Source organism: Loxodonta africana, chromosome 10, assembly GCF_030014295.1.
Source record: "Loxodonta africana isolate mLoxAfr1 chromosome 10, mLoxAfr1.hap2, whole genome shotgun sequence".
NCBI lineage: Eukaryota > Metazoa > Chordata > Mammalia > Proboscidea > Elephantidae > Loxodonta > Loxodonta africana.
In genome coordinates, this window is record NC_087351.1 from 62815721 (window position 1) to 62842207 (window position 26487).

General features: G+C 40.5%; 1 protein-coding gene and 1 pseudogene across 2 annotated transcripts in view; both read right to left on the bottom strand.

Annotated features, from left to right (window-relative positions):
- Nucleotides 1-274: 274 nt before the first annotated feature.
- On the bottom strand, nucleotides 275-1456 carry LOC135232605 (U2 small nuclear ribonucleoprotein A'-like; annotated as a pseudogene).
- Nucleotides 1457-6278: 4822 nt separating this feature from the next.
- The window catches only part of TRIM9 (tripartite motif containing 9), a 112254-nt gene continuing 92045 nt past the window's right edge, over nucleotides 6279-26487 (bottom strand). The window contains exons 8-15 of one of the 2 annotated variants that reach the window (XM_064292472.1): nucleotides 24295-24315; nucleotides 22737-22743; nucleotides 17742-17930; nucleotides 14999-15040; nucleotides 14555-14578; nucleotides 13413-13716; nucleotides 10748-10910; nucleotides 6279-8355 (exon numbers count right to left, since the gene is read on the bottom strand). In XM_064292472.1, the coding sequence (XP_064148542.1) occupies nucleotides 8293-8355; nucleotides 10748-10910; nucleotides 13413-13716; nucleotides 14555-14578; nucleotides 14999-15040; nucleotides 17742-17930; nucleotides 22737-22743; nucleotides 24295-24315 (813 nt within the window). In that variant the 3' untranslated portion in view covers nucleotides 6279-8292. The remainder of the gene's footprint in view (nucleotides 8356-10747; nucleotides 10911-13412; nucleotides 13717-14554; nucleotides 14579-14998; nucleotides 15041-17741; nucleotides 17931-22736; nucleotides 22744-24294; nucleotides 24316-26487) is intronic. The other variant, XM_003408592.4, reaches the window with a different exon arrangement.

Here is a 26487-nt window from a genome sequence, read left to right on the forward strand (position 1 = left end):
CCGGTCCTTTGGAACACCCCCCGGATTGGCCCTCGGTGCTTCACCCAGTCCTTTGGAACACCCGCTGGGTTGGCCGTCGGTGCTTCACCTGACCCTTTGAAACACTCCTCACCCATCTCCAAGGCATAGAGAGCAGATGCTCAGATTCTCTTAACACCAAGAAAGTCTGTTCCCTCAACCAGGAAAATGAACAGCTAGCTTACACCCAGCATGCGCATTGTAGGTGGTAATTGCAAACCAAAAAATCAAACCCATTGCCATGGAGTTGAAATTTGACTCATAGTAACACTACAGAACAGAGTAGAACTGGCCCATAGGGTTTCCAGAATTGTAATTATTATTTTACAGATAATCTTGAATTTCATTAAGAATTTTAAAATCTAAACAATTCAGAGAGGCCTACCTAAGGCCACCACCCCACCCTCCCAACTTAAAAACTACCATATACCGCATTGCAAACACCCCACCGTGAGATGCAACTTGGCAGCACAGTGAGTGCTCTTTAATTTTCCTGTTTGTAGAAAACTGACATTTAGATTTCAAAATTTACAAAATGACCAGCAACCTTTCGTCCATGCTTATGAATTCCACTTTGTAGACACATATAAGGAGATTATTCCATGTTCAAAAAGTAAGACTTGTCCCCAGACGGCATTATTCCACATCCTGTAGATGCCCCGGCCACGTGGTACCCAAGATCCATTTGGGACTGTGTCATCTTCCATCTGCTCTTCGCCGTGGTCAGTGGGCCCAGATCTGCATTCTCTGCTGGGTCTCTGACCAGACTGCAGCAATCCGTTCAAGCCTCTTCACTTCAGCCAGCGCCCATGCATGTGCTATGTAGCATTCTGATTGCTTCTACATCCTTGGAAATGGCCCACCTTTCTGTCAGTTGGCCAACCAGCACCTGGATGAAAAGTTTTGCTTCTCCTGGTAATATCCTTTTTAAGTTGTGCACCTTGTTTGCCCTTGAACATTTTCTCTGCTTCCTGATGCACTTTTTGTTACTGTTTCTGGAAAGCCAGTACTCTGACTTGTGGAACTTTGTAAATTACATACAGTCTGTAATGCTTCTTATCTGTTACAGGATTCCTTAGAATACTTAAATAAGTCAGTGATTGGAGAGCTGCCAAAGGGTCCAGATCACCCAGTTCCACAAGACTGTTGTTGATGAGAATGAGTTCTGTCAAACAGGGTAGAGACAGATTAAATCCCTTACCTATATGGCATATTCTGTGATTGCTCACCAATAATGTTTTCAGTCTTCACAACAGAGGAAAACCATCCAGTTTCCTGATTTCATTGTTAGAAAAATCAATAGCATCAAACTGGTCTAAGGTAACACCTAGATTTTCAATGACAGGAATTTTATAACCCCGGAGGTCCAGCTGTCATCTGGCATGGTGTTGGTGTACTGCGCCGTGGGCTGGATCAGCTCCGCCGTCAGCGCTACCATCCTGCTGCCACCCGCTTCCCTGTGCCCCGGCCCATTGCTTCTCGCCAACGTCTCCCAAGGCTGTAATTCTTTACCGAAGCAGACTGCTATGTTTCTCCTTCGGAGTGGCTTTGAGTGCTTAGCCACTGCACCACCAGGGCTCCTTGGTGGTAATTGTTCTACCCTTTACTTCTCGGTCTTAGTTAAAATCTTGAAGACACGGAGTTTGATAGTGGCATGGAGTTTCGGCTGAACCTCAGAAGTTTGTAAGATTGATTTCTTTCTGATGAAGGTATTTGCGGTTTTTCAGCAGGTATATCAGATCTAAGTATATTACATATACACGGATAGTCAAAGGTTGCCTACTCTGCAAAGCCTAATGGTTTCGCCAAAGTGCCAGTGATGAAGCTAACCTCTTGAGAAGCTGCAGTTAACCACCATCTGCTCATTATAGTAAGCCTGCCGAGCGGATAAGACCGGAGATGTATTTCTTAGCTCTGACAGCCACACTGCCCACCAGTCAATTAGGGAAATATATTGAGTGGAGCAGTCTCCTCACAGACCATACATGGAAATCAGCATTACAGTAGGAATAATTAGGACCCTCATTTACTGCACATGACTTGTTCATTATAAACTCATTGACTACTAGCTAAGAACAGCTTAGAAACAGAATATAAAGCAGTTCATGTTTAATATCTCCATCTTAAAAGTAGTTTGTTAAATGGCAACATACCATTAAATCAATAAATTCAATAAATCTTTAGTACTAGAAGTGGTCTATGGAATAAAGATGGGCCTAGTTAATTATAGAAGAAAACAGACTGCTGTGATAGATGGGCAGGAATAACAAAGAAGGATTTAAAATTTTAAATTCAAGTTAGGGAGGAGTTTTAGAAATTTGGTAAGCTATTGCATAAAACAGCTTATAGTTATTTTTAAAAAAGCCTCCTTGAGAAAGATCAGATAAATATTTAAATTCTGGTTTATAAAGTTTTTTCTTAATATTTCATGTTTAACATCTTAATATCTGAATGTGATGTGATTAAGAATATAGTTTTATTGAATAATACTTTTGAATTTTTGAATAATGCTTTTCAACATTTTTGAATAATCTTTATTTTCTTTTGTGATTCTCTGTTCAACATGTATTAAAATCTTTGAGTTATTTATTTGTAGTTGATCATGGTAGTACTATACTATTTTGATTATTGTTACTTTAATATAGATTTTAATGTGTTTTACAAGTCAAGTTATTGCTTTTTCTCCAAATTTCCTTGCCTACATCCTTCCATTCATTCTTGCAGAAACATTTGACAAATATTTTGTCAAGTTCCTAAGAAAGACATTATCTCTGAAGAAGATGGTGGTAAGAGCCATTACTGACAGTTGGATAATGTTACTGACAGTTTAATAATGGAGGGTGTGGGTCTCTGGCCTTGTTAGCAGACTGCGCACAGTTTATATTTTCTAAGACTTCACAGCTCTCTTTGTGTACCAGGCACTGTTCTGAGTGTTTTACATGTATTATTTGATTTTACCCTGAAAACAACCCTATTGTTGCCCCCACTTTAGAGATGTGGAAACTGTGGGTGGGTTTCCATCGCTTGCTGGTGTACTGTGGAGCTAGGACCAGTGCTCAGGGAGTCAGTAGCCAGATATTGAGCTCACTTATGCACTCAGGGTCGCCTGGTAGTACAGAGTGTAGAATTTATTTAATAACTAAGTTATATTTAACATGCTTTTCATCTCTATTGCACAAAGCACTGTTACATGCTTTATCTCACTTTATGCCCCTGTTTTTTGTATGTTACATACAAGAATACATAATTGAACGTATCATCCTTATTAAAGAATTATAGCTGTTGTTGAGGACCACTGGTTTATACCTTCATGAAACTTTCTCTCACAAGTTTGTTTCATTTCCTTTATGGTTTCCTTTATCATATACATTAAAAATCACGGGCATAAATCAAAAGATACCAGTTTGTAAGTTGTTAATAGGGAGTTAAAATTTTACATTCAGCCATGCTTATGAACGAAATTACAATTTTTTTTGATTCATTAATTATTAGAGAATTTTAGAAAAAATATTGGAAAAAGAGGCAATAACACTAACCAAAATATTCACCCTTTCAGATTTCATGGTGATTTTTTATTATTACCTGGTAGGAGAAGGAAAGTAGACATAAGCAACATTTGTAACCACTAAGGGCACGTAAGGAAGCCTGGTGATGCAGTGGTTAAAGCGCTCAACTGCTAACTGAAAGGTCGAAGGTTCAAACACACCAGCCGCTCCATTAAAGAAGGATGTGGCAGTCTCCTTCCCTAAAGATTTATGGCCTTGGCAACTCTATGGGGCAGTTCTACTCTGTCCTATAGGGCTGCTGTGAGTTGGAGTGGATTCTGCCACGACAGGTTAAGGATACGTAGGGGGCAGTGGTAGAATTCTTCCTCGGTTTAATTCCTGGCCTCTGTACCTCATGTGCAGCTGTCTGTCAGTGGAGGCTTAAATGTTGCTGTGATGCTGAACAGGCTTCAGTTCCAGACTAAGACAGACTAGGAAGAATAGCGTGGCAGTCTGCTTCCAAAACTTAGCCAATGCAAACCCTACAGACCAAAACCGGTCATGGGGATGGTGCACCATTATGGAATGGTTACCACGAGCTGGGGCTGACTCCATGGCAGGTAACAACAACAAGGGTATGTAAGAGCAGTTTTTGAATTGCCTCCTTAACCGTTGCCAGTTATTCTACTTTCTCCACCATTATGGCTGAAAGGAAAGGGACAAATGAAAGGCCATGTTAGGAAGACAGAGAACATAATGTGGAGGCAATCTCTATCAGACAGGAAGAGGAAGTAAATTAAAACCCTTCAGTTTCCTGAGGAACTATAAGAGGTAGAGTAAGGAGATCAGGTCCTAGGTTCTGGGACCACTCCATCTCAATGTTGGGTTTTATCTGAGAGAATAAGGGCTGCGGAAGCATTGGGCAAGTTTGGGGAGATAGGAACAGACTATTAAGGTGCAGTGTGAGGGAGGCTGTAAGGCGAGTTCTCATGTTAGGCTCCAGGTCGTGTCCAACACTGACTGTTACAGCACAGACTTGGCAAAGGAAGGCATCCTGTCTGATGAGCCCAAGACAGGGCTCCTGGTATCCTGTGCCCACTAGGCTTCATGTTTAGGAGATCCTTTGAGTGTTGCAATGAAGCCGCTTTCTAAAATTAAGATATACTTCACATACCACAAGATTCGTCATTTTAAAGATGAGCCACATATATAGCTGTGGTGGGGTGGAAAAAAATTAATAAATCCAAAGGATGGGATGGATGTTTCTGTGCGTTTAGTTGTTCTGTTGTTCATTATTATTCAATACCCAGAATTCTGTATTTCATCCGAGGGGCTGGTTCTTCAGATGAAGACAAAATTTAAGTAGCCTCAGTTATGTGTGATATATTATGTCAGACTCCAAGTTCCTTAAACAGGTGTCTCTGAGGCAAAGATATTTAGCTGGCAAAAATATTTGAAGACTATGTGCAGGAGTCTTTAGTGTATTTATATAAATTATAAGGTAGTGTGACCTGAGAAATTCTTTGTTTAATTATTATAGTTCCCTTGATTCATAATCAGAAATACTGATTTAATAGCAAGCCCACCTTTCTTATCAGTCAGTTGAATAGCTCTTATCAGTGAGTGAAAAATGTGTGAAAAGATTAATGCACACATTAGAGGCAGAAACACAAGAATCTCATTTCCAGAAAATAGAAAGATTTCTTGCAAATCACTTAATTAGCTGTATGATGAAATGCCGGGGGTCAAAACACTGTTAATCTTAGTACCACAAAGTAAGGAATGGTTAATGTGTTTCAGTAGGTAGTGAACAGAAGAGAAGAAAAGTGGAAGAAGAGAAACGAGACCAACAGAGGAAGAAGAAGAAAATCCCAGGGTAGAGTGTGAGGAGAAAGGGAGGTTCAGAAACCACAGTGGGTGGGCAGATAGCAGCATCTGCTCCCAACCATCTAAGGTGCCACTTGGTGAGACTGTAACCTAGACCATAGTACTTTATTTTTTTTATTATGAGAAAAATATTAGCTAACAATATCAAATATTACTGTTAATAATACTATAATAGTAAAAAAAAGTTAATATTTCTGTTAGGTAATATTATTCTTATAATAAAAAAAATGAAGGCAGTTCATTTTAAAAGCGTAAGACAGTGTAAGATCCATAATGTAATTATCTTAAAACAACTGTATTGTTGAGCCATTAAAAAAATATTAAAAGAACTAGGTTTGGAAAAATCAGTGACACTTTATTTGATGTGACAAGGTCGTAGCTTTTTAAAAAGTGCTTTTGTTAATATATGTCTCCAATGCTTGGAGACACACCCCAGTAAGTGTCTGAACTGTAGACATTTCGTATGAAGTTAAGGTTCAGGAGATAAGTAAAACCGGGGGACAGTGACAATACTCTCAAGGAAACGGGATAAAGAGCAGGTACTTTCAAGAGCTCTGGGGGGTTTCCAAGGAGCCCATGGGTGGCACACACGGGTAAGCTTTCAGCTATGAACTGAAAGGTTGGCAGTTCAAATCCACCTCCGAAAAAAGTCCTGGCGATCTGCGTCTGAAAGTTTACAACCGTCGAAAACCCTATAAAGTACAGTTCTACTCTGGCACACATGGGGTCTCCAAGAGTCAGAACCCACTCCATGGCAACTGGTTTTTTTTTTTTTTTAGACTTTCCAATTACAGTTTGCAGAAGTATTGCCTCGACAAAGGTGAATTGTCACCCTAAATAGATAAGAACTAAAAAATTCTAAACAGACACATGAGGCTGTCTCATAAAAATCATTTATTTGCACAGCAGAAATGACAGTTTTTTCTAGTATGGTAGCTGTATGCATCTATAATTGCAATTCAGTGTAAACTACGTGTTACAAATCACTGGAAATCTAATTAGCAGGATGGATTTAATAAAGAACAAGAATAACTATGAGTCTACAGCGGCCCAGCCATCGAGGCTCATTGGAGATTAAATCAAATATCAAACTAGTGTTGCCCAGCAACGGAGATTTTCTGTAGCCAAGAAAAACCACAACGGACATAAACAGGATAGCACCCATTCAATAAATTAGGTATACTTAACTAGAAAAACATTGTAACTGATAGAAATAATCTAAATAAAGTAAGCACGAAAGTAAATAATTAGCTATTTACATATATTACTTTTTGCCAAAACTTTAATTTGTTAGCTTTCCCATCCTACCTTACCTCTCTCCTTCTATTTGTTAACCTTTTATTCACGGAGAATTGCTTGGCTCGCTGGCAAATATTTAGGCAACTAATCAGAACCTCCCGCAATCTTCCGAGGTCCTGAATTTTCTAAAATATTGTGTTGACTGAAGAACCTGAAAGGTAATTCTACAGAGACGTAATAAGCTCTATCACTCTGTTATCAGTCATAGCAAAGACATATAATTTCATTTTCTTCCAAACATCATTTGAACTACTTCAGAAAGTTAGGTTGTGAATGGCAGCAAAGCGGATGAAATTTTCATTTGTAGCAGGCACAGGTAGTGTGCACGGTGAGGTGAAAAGCATGTTTATCCTGAGAATGCGAATGGACTGCAACTTAAGATCTCCTGTTACTGAGAATGGGTCCTCCTTTCTCTGGTCACTAACGATAATGTCCCCAGTTAGTGAATTCTCTCCACTAGAAAAAAATGAACACCTGCCATCCATTTTTAAGGTTTAGTGTCATAGCAGCATGAACAAATAAGAAGGCCAGTATCATTACCACCAAAGAAAGGCTCTGGGATGACCCATCGTTAAAATATCACAGTTGAAAAGTCATTGAGTTGGTACTTAGAGAGGGAACAATGCATTGGTCCTATGGCCAGAATGTATGGATTTTTAGCATCATTTTGGGCATCTGAAAGGTCTTGCCAATAAGCCCCTTTGCCCCTTGTTTGTTTCCTTTGTAGTACGTATTATAATTTGTAATTATTGATTTGATTTTTGGTTTATTCTTCTACTAGAATATAAGCTCCAGGCAGGCAGGGACCTTGCCTATCTTATTCAGCACTGTGCCTCCAGTGTCTACAACAGTGCTTAGTCCATGATAGGTTCTCAATTGATAATCTGTATCAAATAAATGAACCAAATCATTAAGTCCCCTGGTCTGCATATGTCTAGGAGCCTCCCAATTTCATGCAGTGGACAGAGTTTTGGGTCTGCCCAATTACTTGGCTACCCTAATTATCCTATCCCACTGTGAACCTTTGTACAGCAGTGCTTTAATGGATTAGTAAAACTTCACAATGCTAGATTCATTCTGCCCCACTCCCATAGGTTAGCTATGCAGAGCCAACACTGCACGAGAGGTAACAGGACAAGAACATTCTAGGAGGTAAATGGCAATCTCCAAAGTCAGCTCATTCTTCCCTACCTCCCCCTACAACCTGTTTATCTGCTAGAAAGCATAATAAAAAAATCATCGGGGGGGTTTTCTCTTGGCAGTGCCAGTTCAGTAAGTCTCCAATAAGATGGCCAGAAAAGAAAATATAACTCACCTAAATAAAAAACTAAGTTAAATAAAAGCAAAATTTGGGAGTGACACGGTGGGCTGTCTAGGTCTTGTGTTGGTAGAATTGCTGAACATGGAAGTGAATGCAGGCATTATATACCAGTGGAGAGGCTGGAAGGGAAGGGGGCAGAGCTGTGGGATATGAAGACTATAGATGACCAGTTTTTCTCTCCTCCTTCTCCCTCTCCTCATCCCACTGCACGCTGGCTGAGCTCCTCGCTGTGGCTCTCCCATGGAGGTAAGAACAGGCAGCTGGCGGCTCCACAGTTCATCCTTAGGCTATCGATGCTCTGCTGGAGTAGAAGTCAGGTACTGGGAGCCCAGTGTGAAGTGTGACCTGGGGAAAGAGAATGTGAGTCCTGCGAGGCACCCCAGGCACCCCCTTTCCCCCACAGCCAGTGCATAGTAGGTGTGCTCCTAATACAAAAGGGATTTTCTCACTTCTCTTTAACGTCTGTTTTCGAGGGCCAAGTAGAACTCTGCCTGTGGTAACTGGGTGGGCTCCCAAATCTGTGGTGACACGTAGTAATATAGTTCTCATCCATCTGCTTCTTTTAAGAACTCTAGGGAGAATATGTTTCTTGTGACTGAAGATACAGGCCTTGATTTGTAGGTAGCAGAGTCTGTTGACCATACTGCAGTGACCACTGCCAACTTCATGGATGGAGAACAGCTTAGCAGACACAACCTTTCTCTTATTGTCCACTAGTCATTCAAACTAGGGTAAACCTTTCATTCTGGGGTTGGATAAATTATTGCCAATTATGAAGAAGCATGGCCGCTTACACTGTTTGATCAATTTCTGTTCAGCCCCTTGCCTCAGTGGATAAAAACCAAAAACCAAAGCCACTGCCATCAAGTTGCTTCTGACTCATAGCAACCCTATAGGCCAGAGTAGAACTGCCCCATAAAGTTTCCAAGGAGCGCCTGACGGATTTGAACTGCCAACCCTTTGGTTAACAGCCGTAGCACTTAACCACTACGCCACAAGGCTTTCCCCTCAATGGATTAAAAAAAAAAAAAAATTTTTTTTTTTTTTTAATCTACTTAGAAAAGACTAGAACCATTTCATCCAGTCATGTCATTTTTTCCCTTCTTGTCCCTATCTTCCCCAGACCACAAGAGCCTTTGTCTGAAGATACTCAGAATGTCCTGGAAACTACTGAAGAGCGCTTCTAGTATTTTTTGAAAGGGAGACACCTGCAAGTGTGGAAAATTCTGAATGAAGTTTTTCTGAGGCTCCCTTTTGGGCAATTTATGGTTTTCTTTCTTGCAATATAGAGAGGCTGAACTCTGAAAGATTAGATTCCAGCCTTGCAGAAAACCCCATCTAGTTGCAGGAGTGAGAAGGACAGGGGTCACTCATGATGGAACCTGTGGTGACTCTTTGACTGGGTTGCAATCACTTTTACTACATGTCCTGATAAACAGTGATGATTTCTTTTTTCTTTTCTTTCCTTTTTTTAACTAGCTCCCAAGACTGTAGTTCTGAACAAGGCAAAAATCACCTGCAACACTTTGAGCTCTCAAATCCTGTCTATTTTAAGGCAACCATTTCCTGAATGAGGTCATAGCTGTTGATGAGAGGCCCAGCACAAGAGGGAAGAGGAAGCCCTAACAGTGGTCAGTAGGGCACATCCCTCCCTGAACTGCTCTTATCTCTCCCATCCAACCCTCACTCGGCTGTTCCTCCCCCTGCCCACTCATCTACCCCAGCTCACTGGCCTCTTCGCCCTTCCATGCTCACGTGGGCCCCCCCGTCTTAGAAAATTTGCATAAGCTGTTCCCTCTGCCTGGAAAGCCTTTTGCCTAGATATCTATACAGTTCACTCCCCGCCTCCTTGAATGCTGTGTTCACCTGTGACTAACAAGGCCTATTAACCCCGACCACTCTATTTAGGATTGCAGTGGCACTGCCTGACCCCAGATCTCTTGGTCCCCTTACTCTGCCCTTGGTCTTTTCTCCACTGCACTTATCACCCTCTAACATACTATATAATTAACTTAGTGGTTGTGTTTATTGTTTATTGCTTATTGTTTATTGTCTGTCTCCTGCAACTGGGAGGTAAGCTTTATGAGGGCAAGATTTTTATCTGTTTCTCCTCTGATGTATCCTAAATGCTTATAATAGTGCCTGGCATGTTATAGGCACTCAATAGATATTTGTTGAATGAATGAATAAATGAGAAGAACCTGTTGTTTTATAGCTACAATAAATCATAAGTAACTTGTAGGAAGGGACTATGTTTCATAATTTTATATCCCCAGAGCACCTAGCAGAGCTGAACAAGAGTGCAGAGAAGATACTTAGAAGTTCTGAAAACTACTAAACTTCAGTCTTCCATAGTCGCTTATTCTTTCAACCACTCAAGGAGCTTTGCATTAGTTATTTTATTTGTTTTCATGCCAGCTGGTTCAACGGTTTCATTTCTACTTAGTGATGAGACTAAATAGAGCTCAGAGGGATGATCATTACCAAACCATTAGTAGAATTCCAGTTTCCCAGTTGCTGTTAACTGGACTGTGGCCAGGTATGGAAGGGACTTGTACTGGTTTGGAATCATGTCTGCTATTAGTGTTGATCCCTTTCCCTCCTCCTTTCCTCCATGTCTTGGTCTGGGCCTTACACTGTCATCTTTCCTCTCTCAGGGATTAGTTTAACTGCCATGGGCAGCCTTTGAAGCAGCTGTCATCAGAAGCTGCTTCTACATTCAGGGTGTGGTGCTTACCTGCACATTCCTGTTCAGGCTGACTGCAGGGAACAACAGGCCCTCCACATTCTCAAACGCTATGGGGCCTTGCTGTTCATCGTTGATAAAAAATGTCAAAGTTTTTCTATTTAAGTCGAGGAGTACCCCAATTGTGGCCCCCTTGGCAATCCCCCCCTCGGTTCTGTGGGAAAAGAAAACAATTGGGTTTTACTTGCTTGTCATCATTCTAGAAACTCACTTTCTGTATGGTTGAACTAGTGCTTCTCAACCTTTAAAAATTATTGCCTCCCCCAGGACCCTAAACAATTTTTTCCTAATTGCTCCTCACTCACTGCATTAAATTTTGATATCACAGATATACTGTGTATCTACTTATGCACTGTAAATGTAGCTGTGCATTATATATAAAAAGAGAAATTTTTTTTTGCCCCCACCAAAACAAATTCCATCCCCCGCCCCCTCTTTGAGGAAGGTATTTCCCCCGTTGAGACTGCCTGGGTTAAACCATGGCTGCTCTGCTGTTGCTGAGAATGAACTCACATTCATATAGGGTCTCTACCACTGAGCCACAGCAGTAGAAAACAAAACACAAAAGACTAAAAAAAAAAAACAGTCTTTGGACTATCAGGGGCCTGACCATAGCTCTGTTACACACTTTGCACAAATGGTGTGAATTAAATATCATTAAATTCAAAATGACTTAATTTGAAAATCAAAATAAAGAAGCACTTAAGATGAACCTAAATCATATGCATGAGAAATTGGATTTGGGGCCTTATGATATTCATTACATAGAAAAATTCATTCTGGAAAGATGGTAATTTTTTGAAACATTAATTTGAATCAAGAAGTTAGAGACTTTCTACAAAATGACATCTCAAAAGAGGAGCCTCCCCAGCAAAGAAATAATTACACTGTAGGAGATACTGTGATTTTAGGGACTCTGCACACAAACACCATTTTACAAAGAATTGTGCTTCCATTGATGGTTTCACAAAGTGCCATTAAGCATGGAAAAGCCTGTTTGTCTTTTCTCCCTTCTTTGAGATCCAGCAATATCAAACTCTATCCTCCTTTCAGCAGAGCACAGACATTAAAAGTGCTGTTAGTCTCCTTGGGCATGCAGAATACAGACTGCACACAGTCATTAAAAGACAGGTTTACAAACCGCGACTTGTTCATTCACGGGTTCAGCAATGACAGCACAAGTGACATGCATGCAGTTTGCATGCAAGCAGACATATTTAGCTTTAAAAACGTGTTTCTCTGCGTAGTATGGCGGTTGTGTTATTACCCACTCCTTCTTTCCAAACTAAAGAAGCTAGAAGGGAAAGTAAGCATGGCACATAGGTGATGGCATCATGACTCTAGTGACAGAGGGCTCTTCAAAATATACATCCCTGAAGATAACTGCTTATCTACACCTCGTAGAATCTGATATCAAGCTGAAGTGGTATGTGCGTTCACTCCAAGTGAAATGCATAGAAAGTAGCCACGGGAAAGGAAAGGAAGGCCATAGGAGTCCTAATGGCCAGAGAAAGGCCAGTGATGAGTATACAGAGAAATCTGAGATAGTGAAGTCAGTTATCCGACCATTGCCTGGTTCGCTTTCCCCAGAGACACCAGTGGGAGCGTAACGTACCCTGGGGAAATCTTTGAGAAAAGACTGGGCACTCCTTTGCTAGGAAATCTGTGAAAATCCATTTGAAGAGGGAACACAAACCAAATGAAACCAATGAAAAATGAAGTCTAGGGAAAAATTTTTAGTATGTGTTAAATTATAATTTCCTATATTTTGGTGGTAGAGGAAACCCAAGGAGAGTACTAGATTCTCTTTCCCCAGCAAACTGGGAGCTCTGAATTCATACAATAATGAGAGAATACCTCAAAGTATACAGTTATTCTAACTGGCATCCATAAGATTTAATGAATGGGTTATATTCTGTGTAGTAGTATTGATAATAATCTTCAAGAACAACAATAGCTTCCGTTTTTAGATGCCACCAATGTGTCAGTCAATGCATTAGGCATTTTCACATCTCTTGTTTAATCTTCAGAATACTCCCTGTAGGGAAAAATATTATTACTCCAATTTGGTGGATTTGGAAACTGAGGTTCAGAAAAATTAAGTAACTTGCCCCAAAGCACTTTTCTGGTAAACTGTAGGCCTGGGTTTTGAATCCTGGACTGTTTTCTTTAATGGATATGTATAGAGATCCTTAGTTTCCAGCCACGGGTGGAATATAGCAATGAGGGAACTAGGAAAGTGCTGACATCTCTGTCATTATGCAATGATAATGCATAATTACCAGCAGAATTGATTCAGCCATGAGTAATAGAACCTCTGTACTACTTAATGAAGACCACCTACTGGATTTCCTTAATGTTGTCTGATTAATAAGTCTTTGAACTTGGCTTTTAATGATTAGGCAGTTAACTTGCCTTGTGATATCATTTGCCATTATGATACCAAGTGCAAGGGAAGTGTAACAGTAGGAACTTTGGTAGCAACTAAAGGAAACTTTGGTTGGACAGCCAAATCTTCTAAACTTTGTTGTGGTTATTTCAGAGCACTTTGCTGATGTGGGCGTTTGGGGCAAGGGATGAGGGAGCCTGTGAGTGGGCTCTCATTCTCGACCAGAAGCCAACATGAAGAAGGCTTGGTTTGGGGGCTGCAGGGTACCTGTTGGTGTGCGAGTTGTTGTGCATGAACCAGCTCCGGTTATTGTCCACATACATTGCCCAAGCTTTGTCGTCCTTTCCCAACATCACATCCTTCATTACGTCGATGCGTGCCACACCAAAGGCAGGGTCAGGGTGGTTGTCATAGCGATCCACAGTTAGCTCCCAGTAGTGGACACCCTTGGAGAAGCCTGTCTTCCCCAGCACCACCCGGTCATCGTAGCTACTGCAGGTCACAGTCAGGTTGTCGTTGGAGAAGATGATGTCAGAGTGTGCCGAGCCAGGGTCGAACGCAAACCAGGCCACTGGGAACAACAGAAGGGAATTGGGTTAGTAAGGCTGACTCAACGAGCTCAACACCGTAACAGACTCTTGGGTGGGTGAGGAGTGTTGTGTCCTGTTTTCATGCTGCCATGCAGGAAGGAGGTGTCCAGGACCAGAAGAGGCCATAAGTGAGCAGACAGGGGGCACGTCCTGGGAAGTGGTACTCTCTGCACCCAGAAGCAGACGGAGGACACACGACCGATCAGCAGGGGTTACCTGACTCAGACTGCACTCCCAACCAGGTGATCCAGGAGTTAAGTGGCATCGATTTTGGAAGGTGCAAGTCCCTTCACTCGGTGACTGGCAGAACAGTGCACCAGAGACATAAAGGGAGAGGGGACCCACTAAACCCCTTGAGGCAGGGAGGCTAGGATCTAGAGTCCTAGATGGAGGAGGGATAAAACACACGGAGTGAAATCAGGAATGATTCCTTCAGCAGAATGGCTAAAATCCAGTTGTTTGGAAAATTTCCTCAGCTCTAGTGAAAGTTCAAAGGCTTTGAAGCTATCAGAAACATAATCTTCACTAGTGATTGTGACTGGGACATAGGTCGGATTGCTTCCTTCATAACTTAACAATATATTTTGCGTGTTATTCCTAAAACTAATAGGTAAAATATTTTGCTGGTGCAGTAGGTGTTTTGGACATCAGGTGCAGGTGGAATGATGTCTTTGTACACATTGTTAGGTCCCAAGTTCTAAATGCCTTTTGTAAATAACCCACTCTGAAGAGAGGTAATTGCTGATTTATTGAACCTGTGAGCTGCCTCACACGCACTTTGGTTTTTGCTATATGTAACAGAAGAAGGTTGTTCCATACCTGCCAACAGCTTTTTAATGTCAACTGTTGTCATTCCAAGCGAAAGGCATGGAAGAGAGAAATAGGAAGCAAAATTGACATTGATAAGAAAACATGTCTCTTTTGATAATCTAATACCAAAAAGGGCTCAATTTAAAATGCTACACACGCTACAACAGTTGGTCTGACTTGTACCTTTACCCATATTTAAGGCTCATAAAGGGTGCTTTGCACTGATGTATAAGAAAGCTGGGAGTGGGGAGAGTTAGCTTCTTTGAGGTATAACAAAAAATACAGGGACCATTTCCATTTTTTTAATGTATTTGAGAAATTGTTATAATGGGGTCAGAATGACAATTAGACAATTTTATTGACATAAATAAGTTGCCACCATTTATTTTATGAAGAAAATTGAGCGTACCAACCACATAAGTAAAATGTAACGATTACAGTAAGTATACTTGCCTAATTGAGAGTAAGGTGCAGACTGTGGCTCAAAATTGCATCCTATAAAGAGATGTGTACATCAAAGCTATGCAACAACAACCAGGTTGATAAAAAGCACCAACTGAACAGTCACCAGAGGCCTGATTCATTAAAAACCAAAGCCCTTTTTGCAGTCCTTTACATTGCTGGGTAAAAATTGCTTCTCTTCTCTTTCAAAATGTAAAGTAGACGTTTTTACCATTTAATAAATCCTCCTCCAATTGATTCCAAACTCTGCAGCTTAAATTTTCATCATTTTCCAAGTTTAATCTTTTCCACTGAAGGTTCCATATGAAGAAGGCTTATGGTTTTAAGGCAGATAAACAGTCTTCCATTTGAAATGGAGGAGTCACTGAGTGTTGCTGTAACTCCTAATTCTGGCTATGAAAAAGGCTTTGTTGTGGCTTGGGCCCGGGTTAAATGATACATATATAACTGAACAGGTAATGTAACCCATATATTAATAAATACATCTGACGATTACTAATAATGACATGAATTGAACATAGTAAAAAATATTGTCTCCTTCGCTTATTTTACTACATCAATCCTTCTCACCTGAGGGAGGGGTGGGGGACTGATGGGGGTGGAAATGGTCTTGGAGATGTATTAGAATCACCTGTGGAGATTTTTTTTTTTTTTTTTTTTAACTCTTCCTCTTTCTCCAAGATTTGGATACCGCCCCACCCCATGAGAACCTGCATCAGGACGGGGGAAGGCATGGCTAGCGTTAAAATATCCGCAGGTGCGTGATCTACAGTTTTGAGTCATTTTGGGAACTGATGTGGAAATGGGCACTAGAAGGTAGAGAAAGGATCATCTTTTTTCCAACTTAGGCCCTTCTGTGCTAATTTCCCAAACAATTGAAGAATAATCCCCAAAAACCCACTGCTGTGGAGTCAGTTCCCGCTATAGTGACCCTATAGGACAGATAAGAGTTACCCTATACAGTTTCCAAGATTGTAAATCTTTACAGAAGCAGACTGCTACATCTTTTTCCCGAGGAGCAGCTGCTGGGTCAGAACCGCCAACCTTTCAGCAAGCAGCCAAGCCCTTTAACCACTGGGCCACCAGGGCTCCTGAAGGAGAATACACTGACTTAAAATCATTTTAGAAGAATTAGGAAAGAAACTTAATATAAAGACAGGACGAACAACTAAGTTAAAAACAGAACTTAAAGATTATGTCCTTACTTTTGGTTAGTTTATTCTACTCTTGGATGAATTCATATACAAAAAAAACCATCTTCTCCCAATTCATCGCTGATTTTTATGTTTAGTTTCTATCAATTGTCACTTTAACTCCTATTCATAGAGCTTGGTGAAAACAGACTGCTGGGAGTTTTAAAACGGAATTTCATATTCAGCTTTGTAGAATCTGAATAGGGCTTTTAAAATTTTTACATGAATCATGCCTTGTGTGAATCTTTTTCAAACAAGTATTCAAACAAGTATTCTCAATTTTTTTACACTACTTTAAACACACCATCATACATTTAAGATTCAACGATACTAGAACAATGCTGTTAAATACACCCATTAAATATCCCCAATCCCACATTGCATTTTATTCTTGAGACAATATACATTACAAAGACTGTAACAATATTTCAGAACAGTAGACACAAGTGAAAAAAGTTCCATAATGAAGCATGTTTGAAAGCCAGTAGTGCACAGAAAAACAATAAGGAACGTAAAAGCACAAAGAAAAATGTCATTTTAAAGAGAGCTTGAAGTCCCTGCAGCCTTTTTGCACTGTCATGCTGTGGCCTTCTTCATTCCAGGATGTGCGATGAGCAAAAAGAATTAAAAAAAACCAAAAGAACAAAAGAAACCTTTGGAAATGTGAAATGTGCGTCATGTGTATCCATGATTACAATATAGTCCTGAAGAGATCAATACGCCGGCATCTTAGATATTTTAAGATTCTATTTGCTAGACAGAGCTCATTCAAAGTAACACATGTCTAGCTTCCCTGAAATCAGCCTAAAGCCCTGTCACCACCCCTGTGGCTGTGCGAAACTTCGGGGAGGTCAGACTTCAATTACTGGGATCTTTGAGAGTTAGGCGGTTAAGGGTTTCTAATTCAGCTTGCAGTGGCCCCTTCCCTTTGCTAGGCAAGATAACCAGCCACGAGCACCACCGACTGTCCCACTAGTGAGTACGGGCTTTTACAGAAAATACTTTAATATTTTGCTCTCTGGTTTGCAAGGCTTTGTAGGATGCATTCTGCTGTTGGCGTGTTTTTATTTTTTTTCAATAAAGATCTCTTGAGTCTATGTTTAATCAGACCACTCCAGGCTGGATGCACTGATCCAGTCTCCCAGGCACGCTGGATTCTTGGATACAGCAGGGTCGCAAACCTCCAAACCACTGCCCCGGCCTCCACTCAACCCGCGCCTATGCCGTGCTATGCCACTGCATGTTATGACAGAGCAGGTTATCCATGGTGGTAACAGCTTGTGCAAAAAGAACAACTTCACTTGTCACTTTCCAATGCCATTATACATCGACTACAGCTTAATGGTTGGTCGTAACACCACACAAACAAGAACGCACAAAGCCCCATCATCCCAGTGTTCCTCATACCGGAAGCAGACCACAGACAGAGACTAGCTCATTCCCCCTCTCCACGCACAAGGATGGCAAGAACAAAACACGGATTTCAGAGATTCCTTCAAGACACAGAGATCAAGAGCAAAGGTCAGACGAGCTCAGCTCACCCGGTGCATTGAGAGACTGTAAAGAGGAATGCAAGCTCAGCTGGTGGGGTGAGGATCGAAAATCAAAGTAGGATCTCCCGGGGAAGCTGGGTTGTAGATTAAGGGTGGAGGAGAAAGGACTCATTCTACGCAGCGGCAATCTTTCCGAAGGCACTGGAAAAGGGAGGGTCTGTTCTTCTGAATCTGTGTCTAAATGTAAGATGAATGCAAACTAGAGATCAGAACTCTGCCACCTGCCCATGTACCCCAAGACCTGCCTGACTGATGGATGCATCCACTCAAAGCCTCATCCACCCCGCAAGGGGGCACAACCAACATGGCTGGGGCTGGGAGGACCTTCTCAGCAGGCCAGGACCCAAGACCCAAGAGGATACCGCAAACATCACAGGCAACTGTTTGCATTTCCCCAAATTTTTAAGTCGTAGAAAAGTTTTTTTTTGAAAGATTGCATTTTAATTGAGTGTTTTTAGTTGAATTTAGAAACTTTAGAGGTAAATTTTACCCATTGATGACCAGGAGATTAATACCTTATCCCCTTCAGTTACCCCAGAAATGACTACTTGTAAATGTACAATAGTGGTCTCTTAAAGGGTTTCTGTTTAGGTGGGGATGATTTTTTTCATTATTGTACTTTATTATTATTATTATTATTATTTTTTATTGAACTTTAGATGAAGGTTTACAGAACAAACCAGCTTCTCATTAAACGGTTAGTATACAATAACATATGTTTTTTTTTTTATACATATGTTATTATGACATTGGTTAACAATCCCATGACATGCCAACACTTTCCCTTCTCAACTGTGGGTTCCCGATTACCAGCTTTCCTGTCCTAGGTGGGGATGATTTTTACAAACTGTTTGCTGTTTCATATTTTCCCATTTCTCTACTAATACTTATATTTTCCTCTCTAAATGGATGAGATAATTTCTTATGCTAGCACACTCAAGACTTGATCTTTAAACAAGAAAGGAAACATACAGTGGCCTAAGGAAGATAGGGTTGAACCAGTAGTCAGGGAAAGAGCCTTACCTTTATTTCTGAATTAGGATCAGACCCCAGGGACCTCACTTGAGATCTCTGGCTCTCTAACAGTAAACAAGACCTGGGGGCAATGGTGAGGTGTATTGGTGGTGAAACGTCTGTGTATTTTAGATTGTCAGATTTGGCACAAGTATCACTATTATGTCAGAATAAGGAATTACCAATTACTTGATTGGGTTTTAGAAAGGCGTGTGAGTTAGTTTCTCTGAATTACTGAAAGCACTCCTTTCTCTTTCATCGAGCAATAGCTGATTCTATGCAGTGCTGTGGTCTGGCCAGAGATTGATCTTTTACCCATTGGGGTCTTCTTAAAACTCAGTTTAATAGTAATAATTTAGGAAAATATAGCTGGCATGATGGTAACATTCCATGTTTAAAAACCACAAAGGAGCTTTCTTCTCATTGAAAAAATAATTTTGTTTTGGTGGTGAGAGGTTGTTCCTGGGAATATTTTTCTGGTTTGGTTAGCATGGTCTACTTTGTTGAACACACCTTTATCCTATCAAAATGCTATTCTGTGTGTGCTCAAGCAAAAATGTCTGGAGTGCCTGTTCAGGAACATGATGCTATTTGAAGAGCTCAGGACGAGAGCATTGACAAGTTTTAAGTTTAATACTGCCAAGACTCAGCCTCATTTTCATGTCTGAACTCCCAATATTACAGTTAGCTTTTCAGGGTTTAGACTTATTCTTAGTGGAAGTTTTTTTTTTTTTTTTTTTTTAAAGAAAAGCATAAACCAGATCTCAGAGAAAAGGAATTTCTGTTTATGGAATCTAAGGCTTTGTGTTCCCAATAATAACACATTCACATTTTCTTCTACCTAAGCTTCATGTGGTTTGGGTGACTTGACATATATCTGATAATTTCTTTGCTCAGAAATGATTTATGTTTTAATTCTTAAGGTTAAAATAGTTTTTTACTTTAATGGAAGTCTTTGAAATACAACAACACAGCATCACAAACTGACACGGGTTTCTTTTAGGAAGAAAAGGCATTTACATCAATATTTAGGTCAGTAAAAGATTTTATCAACAAGAATTTTCTTGGAAATATATTTTTAACCAGGTAGTGATATTATACTGAAAATGCTCATTGCTTTAAAAATTAAGGGAAAGGATATACATAGTTAAGATGAATTTCAGAGTGTATCGAACCCCCAAGCAATCATGTGGAAACCAAGGAGAAGATGTGTACTTGCTCCAGACCTTGGGGAGCATATACAATCCCATCATGAAAGGTACTCACCTTTTTGTATTCTCAGCACCATGGAGAAGAACTTACAGTCAGCGATGACACCGCTTTGTGGGGTGGGGGCTGAGTGCAGCTATGGTTATTCATGGAATTAGTAACTTGTCACTAAAATGGTTATTGTCTTTCCTATCCTTTTATGTGGATCCAGTGTTTCCCCATGGCCCAATTTTTCTTGACTCCTCTCACTCTTGAACTGTGCCCTTTACTTAGGCAAACTTATTTAACATTCATGTTACCCAACCACTTCACCTCTGTCTTTGAGTTTTCTCCCATCTATGACCACCCATCCCCTATAGGCTGGACTCTTACTCCATTTTCTCTAAGCAGCTCCTTAAAAAAAAAAATCCTATCTTGTCATGAAATGAAACACAGGAGAGAGAGCACTTTCCACCTGATCCCAAACTGACTAAACAAGCAATTCTCCTTTTATAGCACAAACGTTTGGTTAGTTGCCCATAGGTCATCTATAACACTTCATATCACCTTAGATTGCACGAATATTAGAAGGAAAAGATTTGTGTCAGTAACATCTGAGAAGCAGCCATCAAGCTTCCACTTGAAATCCTCTATGATGAGGAACTCATTGCCTATGAGCAGCCCCCTCCAGTTTTTAGAGTTACTGCTTACATTGGTCTGGATATACTTCTATGGGAGCTCCACTCATCAATTTTAGCTTTAGTACCTGGTGCACACAGAACAGATCACTAGCTCTGCAAGTATTTGAAAGCAGTCACTGATCCTCTTTAAATCTTCCCTTTTCTAGGTTAAATGGAAATGATATCCAACCTTTTCTCTGTGGCATGGATTTCAGATCCTTCAGTCTCCTGGTCACACCCCTCTGGATATGTTCAAAGACATGAGCCAGGGGCAATAAGATGATATTGAGAACATATTGCTACTTCCTGTTTTAGCCAGATTATGCTTAACTCACCTCGAGCATACATGCAACTACCTAAGTGTGTATTCTGTGTTATAAATGGGACGTTGAAAGGGTGTATGTCCTCCTTCCTCAACTCCCCTTTGAAACACAGCTACTGAGATATGCAAAAGGCTTCTCAGCTATTAATATTCTGTTGATCAAGAGAAAGAAGGATGTTTTGTTTTCTAGAATACATGATACAAAGCTGCGTTTCAGGTTGCAGCTATTATCCAGGGAGAATATTATGATTAATTTTAACCCTATAGATCCTTAGATAAAGGCAAGCAGCTCCTTAAGAGATTTTTAATTTCTCATCATGTTTCACTGCATGCAGTGATCCTGTCTGGTCAAAAAGCTTTGCTAAATGAAGGCAGTTTAGCAGGGAGGAGCAATGGAAGACGGTGTGTCTGTGGCTGCATACTGGTGTGGTGACTCTAGGCGTATGGACAACTCCAGGATGGGGACTGTGTTCATAATGGAAATGTGTCAAGACAGGCTTTCTGTCAACTCTGTTGATGATCATGATAATCTTCTTGCCCTTGCCTAGACTTCTTTCCCTTCCTACCTGGGATTGGCTTGATTCTGGAATGGAGCTACACGATGACAAAGGCCTCTACTTAGAAGAAGCAATCAAGAACTACCAAAGCAAAAGTTAACTGTGGGACCACACGAATTATTTACTGACTTTTGGGTTTGAGGAGGAAAAGGAATAGGTAGGTAGTATACTCCTGTTTGGCTCACTATATAGTTCTTTTATTTGTTCATTTAGCTAACACTTATGGAAAGGCTGCCATGTGCTATACATTGCAATAGAATTGAGCAATTGGAAAACATGAAGTTGGCAGGAGAGCTGACCGTGAGAAAAATAATAATTCAGAGAAAATCTGTGTCTTGTATCATTGACTGGTTTTTACTTCTGTGGGTGGAATCGCTCCACTTATTCCAATACGTATAGAGTACTAAAGATTCCTGGGAATATTGTAAAATATTTTGAAAATGTAAACTACAGCCTTTAAATTGTCATTTTTGGATTCAAAGAGGAAAAGCAAGCTGACAGTTGCTCCTTATGACAGGGTACACTAATCCAGCTGCCTTTGTGTCCTGGTAAATGTTTTGGTTGTCTTCCTGTCTGGTAATGAATAGCTTCGTAAGTTCCTGCATAAGTTAAGCAGTTGTACGTGGTGGAACAGGATGGTTGCAATTCAGAGCACAATAAAGCAAGATATGTCACTAAGAATTGCACAAGTAGTGTTGCAGATGAGTTTCAGTCCAATTTTAAACCAGCTGTAAAATAATTTGCTTTTGTTGGGAAGATTTAAAAAGAGGTGAAGAAATGAATGAAAAAGGAGGCTGAGTTTCCTTAAATGATCTAATAAGTAGCCAAACTCACAATTATGTACAATTGGTACATAATTTTCAACAAAAGGTGGTATTTTAAGCCTTCTTAAGTGTGGCATTAATTGCAGCTGAGAGTGAGAAACAAACCTGTTTTGAAAACCTCCTTTTAAAATAAGCACCAAAACAGCCTCCTGCCACCCGTGGGAGAGCTGCTACTTCATCATCAAGTCTTCCACTCTGGCTTAGAATACCATGATATTATCTCTGTGGAGCTACCACTGGAAGAACTGAAAATCCCTCTATTTCAAATAGATAGAGGATTCCAGAGTACTAAGCTGCTCCCGAGAGCATGAACTGCAAACTGTAGGCCCCAGAACTAAAAACAGGGTTCTGGATCCAGTTCAGTCCTATGGAAACACTAAGAAAATTCCATGGGATACCATGCATCTTATCAAAACTAAAAGGAACAAAGCATCTCTTTTCTCTGGCTTTGTGAAAGTTGCCTAAATTTGGTCAGGTTTGATTTATATACTTTGAGGATTTTTGTCCTGGAAATATATATTCTTCTAAATAAATAATTTTTGGGGGTAGACCCTAACACTCTGGGCCAGGAAAAGCAAAGCAGAAGGTGGCATAGAAAATATTTTCTTCAGTGGACTATATACTGTCTTTTATCAACTATTTCTTACTAATGTTGAATTTTCAGTGTCACTGGCAGAGCTTTAAGACCCATTAAGGCCCTTGGAGGAGGCAGGTAGCTAGAACTGCCTTAAACTAGCTTTCAGCAGTAATTTTGCAACTTCTCTAGGGTTCTCAGTGTGCCAGAGCTCAAGTGTACAGTACTTTTGCACTAGGCTCACTAGAAAATATCTGCAAAGAGATTTTGGGCAGTAAAGGATACATCTAGGGATAGTTGGCTTTTACAAAAATGAAAGCATAAGTTTATATTCTGCCTGTACCACTAAAATATTCTCTGGGTGATTGATTTCCTTGGATGAGTAGAAGAAGGAGCTATTTCACTGGAAGAGCAGAGTGATGTTGTAAGTCTGATAGGGGAAAAAGACATTTTAATCTTTATGAATAACATCTTCCATGACACCATTTTAGAAAGCAATTGCTAAGATGTAATTTCAAGAATCCCAATCAATTTATTGCCATTAGATGAAACAACCCTGAGAAGTGCTGGGGAGATGGCTACTGTGGACATTCAGCTAAGGGATGCTTAAGAGCAGTATTTCCTTCAATGGCTTGGGCACATATTTTCTGCGAGTGCTGGGGTTTACAGTCTTATCTCAAGTCTGATACTCTGATTATCTTCTCCCCACTTCTCCTCATGGTTGAGATCTAGAGGGCTAGAGAGCTTCTGTGAAGAAATAGTTCTGTGGTTTCAACCTGAGCAGGGCTCCAAGTCCCAGACCTTATTTGGTAGGAAAAAAAAAAAAATTTTTTTTTTTTCAAGGTCATCAAAGCTGTGGTGCTGACATTGCTTTTGCTTTCTAGGCAGCAATCCATCGCCGCCAGCCAAATGTACTCCATTGGTACCAGTTGAGCAGGTGGGCCTCTTTAGGTGAGCTAGCCAGCCAAGGGCGGGTTGGGTGGGGATGGGGAGCTAGAGAAAATGCAGAGACTTGAAAACAGGCACAGGACCTGAGGAGGAGCTTGGGGGAAAGGATAATATGCTGGAAATGGCAGCTACTTCTGCATCTCCTTCTTAAAGCAGAAATGTTACTTTTCAAAACAAAACTCTAACATGACTCTTTTTTTCTGGCTGGGTGGTACAGTCATTAAGAGCTAGGGCTGCTAACCAAAAGGTTGGCAGTTCAAATCCACCAGCAGCTCCTTGGAAACTCTATGAGACCGTTCTACTCTATCCTATAGGGTCTCTATGAGTCAGATTTGACTCAAAAGCAACAGGTTTGGTTTTTTTGTTTTTTATATGAGGCAACTACATGATGCTGCTTCAGTTTGATAAGATGCTTTCATAGAAGCCTAGTGGACAGGCTTCCTCTCTTTCTTTCCCTTTGGCTGAGTGTGAGCAACACTGTTCTAATGTCAGCACCAGAGTGCACTGTGTTGGGCAGTGAAGAATGAAAGGCTTAGGTCTGACATGTTACTTCATCTCTCAGAAATTCATTTTTTCCTTCTTTAAAGTGGGATGATGATAGTACTACCTTCCTGACAGGATGTGGTAGGCAGAATAATAACACCCCCCCCACCAAAAGATATCCACGTTTGAATCCCTGTAATCTATGAATATGTTACCTTATATGACAAAAGGGCCTTTGCAGATGTGATTAAGGATTTTGAGATGATAAGATTACCTTGGATTGTAACATTGGGTGGGCCCAATGTAATCACATGAATCTTTATGAAGGCAGGCAGGAGGCTTAGAGTCAGAGAGAGATTAGAAGATGCTACACTGCTGGCTTTGAAGATGGAGGAAGCAGCTATAAGCCAAGGGATGCAGGCGGCTTCTAGAAGCTGGAAAAAGTAAGAGAACAAATTCTCTCCTAGAGCCGCCAGAAGGAGCCTGGAGCTGCCAACACCTTAATTTTAGCCCAGTGAAGTCCATTTTGGACTTCTGACCCCAGAACTGTAAGATAATAAATTTATATTGTTTTAAACCACTAAGATTGTGGTAATTCGTTATAGCAGCGGTGGGAAACTAATACATAGGGTCAATCTGTAATATAGCAGCAACAGAACGGGGAAGGGATTTAGACATTAGCAATGGGTATGAGGTCTAAGTCTATATAGTTATCAGGATGAACAGAAAAATAAATCTCTGTTTTTTCCTCAGGACTGTATAGTGAAACTTGGAATGGATAGTTTTGATACAATTCCTCAGCTGGATTTCAGTTTCCTAAGAATATTTTCTGACCCTCATGTTGCTGTCATTTTTCATAAAATGTTTTGATGGACAATGAAGAAAGTACTTAGAAGCATGACACAAAAATGAGTGGGGCTCATTGTAATAGCTTTTTGGCTTATTTCATATCATGATTCCATAAAGCTTTCGGAGATATACCTAATACCCTATAACCCAGGGTTACAGAGAACATACTGACTTTTAAGTGTTTTAGATCAAAATCTTTCTAAAATGCGCTATATACTTTATGACTTCTTTCATCAGAGCAAATACCACAGAATGCTTTCTTTTGATTTTCTTTGGGGCAGGGGGTCTATTCACAGTTTTTTCCAGTTACCTTCCATACTGTATGCTCCTAAGAGCCTTAACTTGCTTCTATAACAATCCCTCTCTTCTCTTCCTATGTGATGCTTCTAGTCTGCTGGGGTCTTGGCAAATGGATCAGTGAGCTTGGTGGTAGAATTGTGCATAAACTAAGAGAAAGTGTGAGCTGAGTGAGACCAAGGGCTCTGCTGTGAGCAAAGCATAGGAGCTTCAATTCCTCGACTCACTTTTTTTTTTTTTTTTTTTGGCTGATCAGTGATCACTATTGCTTCCTTCCTGGTTGTAAGATGGCTATCTAGATTGTAGGGTGGATGACTTAGTTCTAGAGAGGTGAGGTGGTGACATAGTTTTTAAGTGCTCTGAGTAAGGTGCCATGAGGTCCAGGAAGGAGGAGTAAAGCTCACGAGGGGCCGTGCCTTATGCATCTCTGTGACCTGGGCTGAGCACAGTGCCTGACGTAATCAATGTGCTTAATTAATGTTTTTGAATGAAAGAAAAGCTTCCTTTTCATGGCCAGCTCAAGGCGAATGTTTGAAATTTTTGCCTTGTACACAGCTATTCCCTCTCTTTGGGGTTCTTCCTCTTTTCTCTCTGGGAAGTCTTCACTGCTCCTTTAGGTCATGCTGCTTTTTCCTGCCATGTGCTGTGACATACTGTATTTCCTGCTAGCCTCCACTTCCAACATTGTATTGTCATTGTTTATTTAATATTCTCTCTCCCTTTAACTCTGGCTAAGAAGAAAGCAAAAGACTTTGTTACAGTAGAAAGCCAAAACGAACCACCCCACCACCCGCAGTAGAAACAACAAAAACAAAATCTCCCAACCAAACCTTTCCAAAAACTGTAGGAAATAAGACTAATACAGGGTAAGTACAGTTAAAGTAGCAAAATTCTGTCAATTGCATCTTTTTCTCACTGGCTTCTAAAAAACAAAACAAAACAAAAAGAGATAATTCTTTAATTCTATAAGCTTTCTCTTGTTACAGATCAAGTATTTC